General features: G+C 37.7%; 2 protein-coding genes across 4 annotated transcripts in view; one reads left to right on the top strand and one right to left on the bottom strand.

Annotated features, from left to right (window-relative positions):
* Positions 1 to 4,147, top strand: part of MBTD1 (mbt domain containing 1) — a 67,873-nt gene extending 63,726 nt beyond the window's left edge. For all 3 annotated transcript variants that reach the window (XM_010842855.1, XM_010842854.1, XM_010842853.1), the window contains exon 18: positions 953 to 4,147. In XM_010842855.1, the coding sequence (XP_010841157.1) occupies positions 953 to 1,071 (119 nt within the window). In that variant the 3' untranslated portion in view covers positions 1,072 to 4,147. The remainder of the gene's footprint in view (positions 1 to 952) is intronic.
* A 3,837-nt stretch (positions 4,148 to 7,984) lies between these two features.
* LOC104990642 (nucleoside diphosphate kinase B) overlaps positions 7,985 to 9,643 on the bottom strand; it is a 4,152-nt gene continuing 2,493 nt past the window's right edge. The window contains exons 3-4 of the mRNA XM_010842852.1: positions 9,011 to 9,123; positions 7,985 to 8,238 (exon numbers count right to left, since the gene is read on the bottom strand). Of these exons, the coding sequence (XP_010841154.1) occupies positions 8,121 to 8,238; positions 9,011 to 9,123 (231 nt within the window). The 3' untranslated portion in view covers positions 7,985 to 8,120. The remainder of the gene's footprint in view (positions 8,239 to 9,010; positions 9,124 to 9,643) is intronic.

Raw genomic sequence — 9,643 nt, 5'->3', positions numbered from 1 at the left:
CATTTGTCTATAAAAATAAAGACCTATTGGAACATGACCTGTTCATAAATTGAGGACTGCCTGTACTGTTGTTTCTTTTCATTAAAAAAAAAAAAAAAAAAAGATCTTCAGATAAAAATTTGGACAGGCAGTAAGTACTATTAAGTGATCTCATTGGTAATGTTAGCTGTTTTGTTTTTGGTTTCTCTTTTAGCTGCACTGCGAGGCTTGCAGGATCTTGGTTACACAACCAGGGATTGAACCCATGCTCTCAGCAGTGAAAGCAGAGTCCTAACCCCTGGACACTAGGGAATTCCAAGTGTTAGCTGTTTTATACCAGTGACTTTCACACTGCTGATGTCAATTTCTGTTTTACCTGAAATGATTACAAGTTTTTCTTGATTTTAGTTTTAATACAGATGTTTTTACTATTGGGTTTATTATTTATTTTTATAAATATATAAATTATATGTAGATCATATATTTTATATTATTTTAATACTATTTTAAAATTAGATTTTATCTTTTTTTTATGAAGCATCTTTAACAAAGGTACTCCTTGGAGATAACATATTAAAGTCATATTTATTCTGTTACTTACTATAGTTCAGAACTCTCCAAAAAATACATCATTTATATAGGCATTGACATAAAAGTGAATACTTAATCATGAGAAAAATTCTAGTCAAATTAGTGATCACTATCATCTTCAACATTTCATTGACAGTGTTCATTTGTGCAGTGTCCAATTTGTAGTGTTGTTCTTTTTTGAAACTTTTCTCAACTACAAATATACTTTGAAAATTAAAAGTAATTAAATGCTCCTCCTTCAGGGGGAGTTAGTTTTAAAATTATTGAAGACATGAAGAAGCCTCTTATTAACTATAAAGCTGGTGGAACATGAAGATTAAAAGCAATCTGAATATTCCAGAAAGACTTAATAACATCTTGTATATTTATCTCTTTCTTGCAGTGACTACATTGCAGCTGAAAGAGGAGTTGATAGATGGAGAGGATTATAGTTTCCTCCAAGGAGCATCTGATCAGGAAAGCAATGGCTCTGCCAACTTTTACATCAAACAAGAGCCTTGAGGTTGCTCAGAAACTGAGGGTGGGAGGGAAAGAATTTTACACAGGACTGATTTTATAATCAATCCAGCTGTACAGCGGGGCTATTCTACTGGGACATTTTGCTAAACATAGAAAATTTCAGTTCCAGATTTTTCAAGTGGGTAGGGAAACTATTTTAGCCTTGGGGGGAAATTTTTCAATTTATAAAGATGGACAATTTTTGTGTTGTATTTGAAGCTTTTGAAAGAATTTTGTAATATTTTCCAAGTTTGGATTTATGTGCATTGTTAACAAGAATTGAAATTCTAACTTTTTTGGTAAGATTAAAGTTTAGGTAGCAGGATTGAAGGAAATGACTTAAGAAAGATACTGTTGTAAATGCAAACGAACTGTCATTACTAATGAACCTTTTTGGTACCTGTTGGGAGATTTTGGGATTTTAGAAGTTAGGCCAGTCACATCTCCAGCTTCCTCTGCTGCAGAATATGCAACTGAATCCCCCCTGTGGAGAGCTCATCACCACATAAGTCATGGAAGGGTAATTAATTCTGCTTGTTGGCATTTTATTGCAGCCCATTTTAAATATTTGTACAGAAGTGTTTCATTCTGTGAAAATTTATTTAGAGTTCTATATGAAACTGGAAGAACTCTGGATACTTTATATGTTCTCTTTTAATTAAAAATGAGTAAAATCATCCTAACACTAAAATGTTAAACTGGAATGGTTGACAAGATATACAAGATCTCGGTCTACATGTTGAGGGATTGGGGAAAATGCAATATTGTCCTAAGTTTATGTTATTTTCCTTACTAAAAAATATCCCACAAAAGGAATTCTCATTAGTTCTCTCCATCTGTGAGATAATACTTGTATAACTACACCCCAAAACTTATGTGTTCTGTATTACCAAGAGAATCAAAATTATTTTAACAGTTTCAAGCCAAGAAAAGTCTAGATTTCAAAATCATTCCTGCTCTGCTTTTGACTATCCTGGATTTGTTAGAAAACTAATTTGAAAGAGAATTTAATTTTCTTAAAATTCCATATATGTATATGTACAAATTGTCTTTAACTGTATTCAGATTTTACAGTAATAACTGATTTGGACCATTTCAAACATTCCCTATTTTTAAATTCGCATGGCTTCGTTTAAAAAAGGATATAAGGGTAAATTGGTGAAAGGTTTGCTCTCTGCATTTTTCTGACTGAGTTGTGACTGAATGAGAGAGCTTTAGCATTTACCAGTGAGGTTCATAAACTAAACTCTCAGGAATTAATTGCATCTGTTGTAGAAGTGCTTCTGGGTATTAGCCTGGCCTCTTCAGAGTGGTAATATTAACCATCTCCTCTGGAATATAGGTAGGGCTAATTAGAAATTAATCAAAATGATTAACCTCTACAGTCCTTCAGCCTATGGAATGCTTTAAAAAAATGTTAATGGAAAGCCCCAGGAGACCATATTAGGTAAGATTTTTTTTGTTTGAATTTTAAAATGCATAGAACATTAAAAACCAGCAATTTATTTTCTAAAATATTGCTCTACTTTTGGGAATAATAGCATTGGTAATATGCACAGGTTTACCTCATTCTATGCAAGAGGGGTTAATATCATAAGGTTTTGTAGTTGCTACTGGAAGTAAAATTTGTTACTTTATAGTGTAAGAATGTATGGAATTGCATGTCAACATTTCTTAATACTGTCTCTTTAGGGGCATAAATGCAAGTCATATCAATGCCAGGTTGATTCTTATGTGTCAAATATATGTGAATTCAGCTGTTAAATTACTGGATATTTATCTTAAACATTACTGAGAGGGACCTACTGTAAATGTGACATAAACTTCCCAGATCTTCAACTTTTAAGAATCTTCCCATGAACTTAAAGCCTGGAAGACTTCTAAAGCAAAGGTTACAACAGTCGTTATTCTCAGGCTCAGTGAATTTAAACCCAGGACTCCGATTCCGTGTTATGGGCACCAGAAGCCAGTTGTAGCGTGTGCTTTACCAGTACCCTGAGCTTAAGATCTCTATGGGGAACTGAATAAACCAGGAGGGATTTGATTTGGAGCCTGGTAATTAGTTCTGTGAAATGCTCATTTGTAGCCAGATTTTATAAGCTTCTAACTTTACAGCAAAGCCAGGCTGTTTTCAAATTTGCCACATATTATTAATATTTATGAAGTGTTTCTTGTCTTAATCCCATGACCAGCATGGTGATGGTAAGGACTTTGTACCAGATAAACTCGATCTGAAGCCCTCTTCACTGTTCAGGCTCTTCACTCCTACTGCCGAAAGAACAGAAAACGAGTTGGTGGCAGAGGAGATTCATGTCTTAGCCACAACTCCAAGCGTACAACTCAGTAGCCCCGTTCTCTTACGGTTCAAATATACTGCTGACCTTGGGTTCGTTCTTGTTTTTTTTTTTTTTTCTGTTAGGATTATTTGGGGGTTTTTGGTGGTTTAAACTCTTTAACTTTTTCCTTGCTGTGTATGAGGAAAGCTAAAGCTGTTATCAACTTCTTATTCTATGGATACTAACACGGGTTTTCAGTGTTTGTTTGTTTTTATTATTATTCATTTTGTGTGATGTGAATACCCTCTCCCATCAATATTTGTATTATGGTGCTATATATTTGGTAATGATCCTTTACTATTGGGAAGGGATTTTAAAAATACTGTGATTAAACTGGGTTTCTTCCTTTGATTTTCATATTTTAAATAAAGCCACAGTCATTTATACAAAAGAATAGCATCTGTCCCTGGGCAAATCTTTTGAGGACAGAGGTCAAAGTAAACTGCATAAGGTTTTTACATCATTTCTGTATGTATTTGATATATAGATCAATATCTGTACAAATTTAATCTTTTATTTTCTTGGTAACTTGTGATCATTCAGAAAGTGAAACTTTCTCATGACGTGTATATATAATGGCGTGAAAAATTCCTTTGGAGAAATTTATGTTCCTTTCATTTTTACCAAATTGAAAATTTTCAGCATGGATGTGTTAAAAGCATTAAAATTATAACTTTGTGTACAAGATGAAAATAATTCACTAAATTTGCCCTTTTTTACACAAAATAAAACGTTAAAGTTAAGTTGCACCTGAGCAGTTCTTTAATGTGCTTGCTATTTGAGGAATTTCCTTTTTCATTCAAAACATTGAATGCCTTCTTTATTTTTTCTTTGTAATTGTTTTTTTGGCCGCACCTGGCGGCAGGAGGGATCCTAGTTTCTGGACCGGGGATTCAACCTGCGCCCCCTGCAGTGAAACTGCAGTCTTAACCACTGGACAGCTAGGGGAGTCCCTTGAGTGCCTTCTCTCTCTTTTTTTTTAATATAAATTTATTTATTTTAATTGGGGGCTAATTACTTTACAATATTGTATTGGTTTTGCCACAAATCAACATGAATCCGCCACGCGTGTACATGTGTTCCGCATCCTGAAGCCCCCTCCCATCTCCCTCCCCGTACTCTCCCTCTGGGTCATCTCAGTGCACCAGCCCCAAGCATCCATTATCATGCATCGAACCTGGACTAGTGATTCATTTCATATATGATATTATACATGTTTCGATGCCATTCTCCCAAATCATCCCACTCTCTCCCTCTCCCACAGAGTCCAAAAGACTGTTCTATACATCTGTGTCTCTTTTGCTCTCTCACATACATGGTGCCTTCTGTAAGCAGTCAAAAGCCCCAGGGAAAGTTGGATCAGTTCCTCCCTCACAAAACCTGTACTCTCATAAGGTAAGCCAGCAGGAGTGATGAAGAGTTCTGAACGTGTAACAAAAAAATTCCTAGAACAGCCCTGGCACAGAATAAGCCTGTACGTAACTGCTGCTGCTAATTACAAGTACCTCAGCCAGGGTGCTTTGGGATCAGGGATGGGTACCCCCACATTAAAATGCATATCCCAGGTCTGCCTCAGGATCTACTAATTGTAGTGAAATTGCTACTAAATGTAGTGAAAGCATGCAGCATATATAAACATGAAATTCATTTGAAACTAAAAAATGATTTTGAAAATGCTAACATTTTTTGAAATTCTTAACTTGAAATTAGAATCCTGACATTTTTTAATACCAAGCTATTGATGTATTTAAAGAATACAAAGAATAGCAAGGAGAGATTAAAAAAAGCCTTCCTCAGTGATCAGTGCAAAGAAATAGAGGAAAACAATAAAATGGGAAAGACTAGAGATCTCTTCAAGAACATTAGAGATGCCAAGGGAACATTTCATACAAAGATGGGCACAATAAAGGACAGAAATGGTATGGACCTAACAGAAGCAGAAGATATTAAGAAGAGGGGGCAAGAATACACAGAACTATATAAAAAAGATCTTCCTAACCCAGATAATCACAATGGTATGATCACTCACCTAGAGCCAGACATCCTGGAATGTGAAGTCAAATGGGCCTTAGGAAACATCACTACAAACAAAGCTAGTGGAGGTGATGGAATTCCAGTTGAGCTATTTCAAACCCTAAAATATGATGCTGTGAAAGTGCTGCACTCAAGATGCCAGCATATTTGGAAAACTCAGAAGTGGCCACAGGACTGGAAAAGGTCAGTTTTTCATTCCAATCCCAAAGAAAGGCAATGCCAAAGAATGCTCAAACTACCGCACAATTGCACTCAACTCACACGCTGCTGCTACTGCTAAGTTGCTTCAGTCGTGTCCGACTCTGCAGCCCCATGGACTGCAGCCCACCAGGCTCCTCGGTCCATGGGATTTTCTAGGCCAAAAGTACTGGAGTAGGGTGCCATTGCCTTCTCCACAATTCACACGCTAGTAAAGTAAGTAATGCTCAAAATTCTCCAAGCCAGGCTTTCAACCGTACGTGAACCATTTTAGAAAAGGCAGAGGAACCAGAGATCAAATTGCCAACATCCATTGGATTATCAAAAAAGCCAGAGAGTTCCAGAAAAACATCTACTTCTGCTTTATTGACTATGCCAAAGCCTTTGACTGTGTGGATCACCACAAACTGGAAGGTTCTTGAAGAGATGAGAATACCAGACCATCTGACCTTCCTCTTGAGAAATCTGTATGCAGGTCAGGAAGCAACAATTAGAACTGCACATGGAACAGACTGGTTCTAAATAGGGAAAGGAGTATGTCAAGGCTGTATATTGTCACCCTGCTTATTTAACTTACATGCAGAGTACATCATGAGAAACGCTGGGCTGGATGAAGCACAAGCTGGAATCAAGATTCCCGGAAGAAATATCAATAACCTCAGATATGCAGAGGACACCACCCTTATGGCAGAAAGCGAAGAACTAAAGAGCCTCTTAATGACAGTGAAAGAGGAGAGTGAAAAAGTTGGCTTAAAGCTAAACATTGAAAAAACTAAGATCAAGGTATCTGGTCCCATCACTTCATGGCAAATAGATGGGGAAACAGTGACAGACTTCAAAACAGCTCCAAAATCACTGCAGATGGTGACTGCAGCCTGAAATTAAAAGACGCTTATTCCTTGGAAGAAAAGTTAGGACCAACCTAGACAGCATATTAAAAAACAGACATTACTTTGCCAACAAAGATCCTTCTAGTCAAGGCTATGGTTTTTCAGTAGTCGTGTATGGATGTGAGAGTTGGACTATAAAGAAAGCTGAGTGCCAAAGAATTGATGCTTTTGAACAGTGGTATTGGAGAAGACTCTTAGGAGTCCCTTGTACTGTAAGGAGATCCAACACATCCATCCTAAAGGAAATCAGTGCTGAATATTCATTGGAAGGACTGATGTTGAAGCTGAAACTCCAATGCTTTGGCCGCCTGATGCAAAGAACTGACTTATTTGAAAAGACCCTGATGTTGGGAAAGATTGAAGGCAGGAGAAGGGGACAACAGGATTTTTAGATGGTTGGATGGCATCACTGACTCAACGGACATGAGTTTAAGTAAACTCCAGAAGTTGGTGAAGGTCAGGGAGGCCTGGCATGCTGCAGTCCATAGGGTCGCAAAGAGTCAGACACAACTGAGCAACTGAACTGAACTGATTGACGTATTTGTCATTGTCTTATAGTATAGCAGTGTGCACAAAAAACAATGTTGAGAGAATTCCCTGGTGGCATAGTGGTTAGCATTCTGGGCTTTCACTGCAGTGGCCTGGGTTCAATACCTGATTGGGGAACCAAGAATCCCATGGCAAAAGAAACAAACCACACAATGTTAAGTCTTTTATGTGGAAGTGACATAAAAAGCTGTCACTGTTTTCCAAAAACAGCTATTCATAAAACCACATATTTCTATAATCTCATGTTTAAGGCAAAATCCAAATGATAATGATAGGTACTATTTGGTATCGTTTTACAACTTTGCCAATCCAGTAAAAATTAACCTTAAAAACAGACAATATGGATTTTGTAACCGCTTAACTACTTTAGCCCAGGGAATAATCATGATAAATATCCCACCCTAGGGTAGAGAGTAAGAAGGGAGGTAGGATTGCAGGGACTATTTGTGTACCGGCCATGGGCCAGGCACTAGGTTAAACAGCTCTACATGCATTATTTCATTTAACCCTGCATTGTCTTGGTATCATCCTCATCTTACAGATATCCTTAGGTTTCCATTTTCCACTTCTTCAACTTGCCCAGTTTGCAGTCAATAAGAGTGTAACTCTGGACAGCTTGACTAGTCTGTTTCATCCTGCGAAGTTGCAACAATTTTTGTACAGAAATGTGCATGTCTGCATCCCATGTTGGTTATCTCATTAGTGTCCTCAGATACACAGTCAGTGCCGCACTTGTCCTCTTCAGCCTCGCTGCTTTCCTTCTCGTCTGGAAGTATACTAGGTGCTGAGAAGGGTCAGGTGAGTTTTCCATAACAAGCAGAATTCATTCATTCTGGATAACACTACAATAGCCAGGGGACCAAGTCACTTCTTCCAGCTTAATAATGAGTAATCACGGGAGGCTGTACACAGTTTTTAAAGGCTTTATTGGTAAATATGCTTTAGGAAATAAACATCCATCCTACTGCTTCCATATCAGTGGAATGAAGAGCTGTGCCCAGGAACACAGGAAGTGGTGCCTGAAGGGACTGATGCTGACCACCTCTTATTCATATATCCAGTCAAAAGCACAAGGCTTGTATTCAATCAATTCTTCGGGCTTAAACCACAAGTTGATCTCTTTCTCAGCACTTTTTACTGAATCACTGCCATGAATGATGTTCCTAAGGAGAATAATTACTAGTTACCACATTTTAAAGTGCAAGAAAGTCTGTTTAATGGATGGAACAAAGAGCCACTAAAGATTTTTTCAGCCCGTTGCCCCTTGAAGCAGCTGATGACCCCAAATTATTTCCTCTTAAAAGCAACTGTAAAACTATAAAGGTACTTAACTCAAAAGCATCCCTTGGTTCAACTTTATTATGTTTTTATGTTTTCAAAACAGTGCTTGTACCCAAGATTGCCATGCCACCACAAAACATTCCTTCTCATATTTTAAAAAATACAGGAATATCTAGACCAAACCCCAAACTAGATATAAAATATTAACAGCCATTTCTGCTGTATTTTGTTACATTAGTTTGCAAAGCCCAACCAAAACATTCACACTTATTGAGACTCCCTTTATTTCATTTGAATCTCATAACTCCGTAAAATTTTTGTAATATTTTGTGTAAGTGAGAGAAGCAGAAAGACTAAAAGTGACACACCCTTGGACACAGTGCCACAGGGCAGAGCCAGCACTTGAAACATTCCTTGCCCCACTCTTTGCACTTTCTGTTGTCACAAAGGACCTAATGGCAACTCCCTTGTGCAGTGTCTTGGGTTAAATTTTAAGTAGCCTAGAGAAGTAACTAAGAAAGCATTCATCCAATGATAATTACCACCTAATTTAAACGTTCAAGTTTTTCTAAAATTGTAATATGCTGAAAATATGTTTTAAACCCAAAGTAAGTGGCTTTGAGGAAAAGTGATTATAACGCCCCTTAAACTTACCTGCCAACTTGAATGCAGAAGTCACCACGAATGGTGCCCGGCTTAGAATCTGCTGGGTTGGTCTCCCCAAGCATCACTCGTCCTGTCTTCACTACATTCAGGCCCTCCCAGACCTTGACAGTAGGAAAAAAGAAGTACATCAGTTCTGCCATCAGGACCACTGAAAACATTTACCTCTACCTAACAGCACACACTGATCATCACAAACACCATTTTCCAATAACGCAAGATACAATTCTATATATGGACATCACCAGATGGTCAATACCACAATCAGATTCTTTGCAGCCAAAGATGGAGCAACTCCATATAGTCAGCAAAAACAAGACCTGGGGCTGACTGTGGCTCAGACCATGAGCTCCTTATTGCAAAATTCAAGGTTAAATTGAAGAAAGTAGGGAAAACCACTAGGCCATTCAGATACTACCTAAATCAAATGCCTTACGATTATATAGTGGAGATGACAAATAGAATCAAGGAGTCAGATCTGGTAGGGAGAGTTCCTGAAGAACTGTGATCAGAGGTTCGTAACACTACAGGGGGCAGTGACCAAAACCATCCCAATGAAAAAGAAATGCAAGAAGGCAAACAACCAGTCTGAGGAAGCCTTACAAATAGCTGAGAAAAGAAGCG

This window comes from Bison bison, unplaced genomic scaffold (assembly GCF_000754665.1).
Source record: "Bison bison bison isolate TAMUID 2011002044 unplaced genomic scaffold, Bison_UMD1.0 scf7180017864180, whole genome shotgun sequence".
Classification (NCBI taxonomy): Eukaryota; Metazoa; Chordata; class Mammalia; order Artiodactyla; family Bovidae; genus Bison; species Bison bison.
The sequence above is the reverse complement of the archived record's forward strand: the minus strand, read 5'-3'. Positions and strand labels throughout refer to the sequence as shown.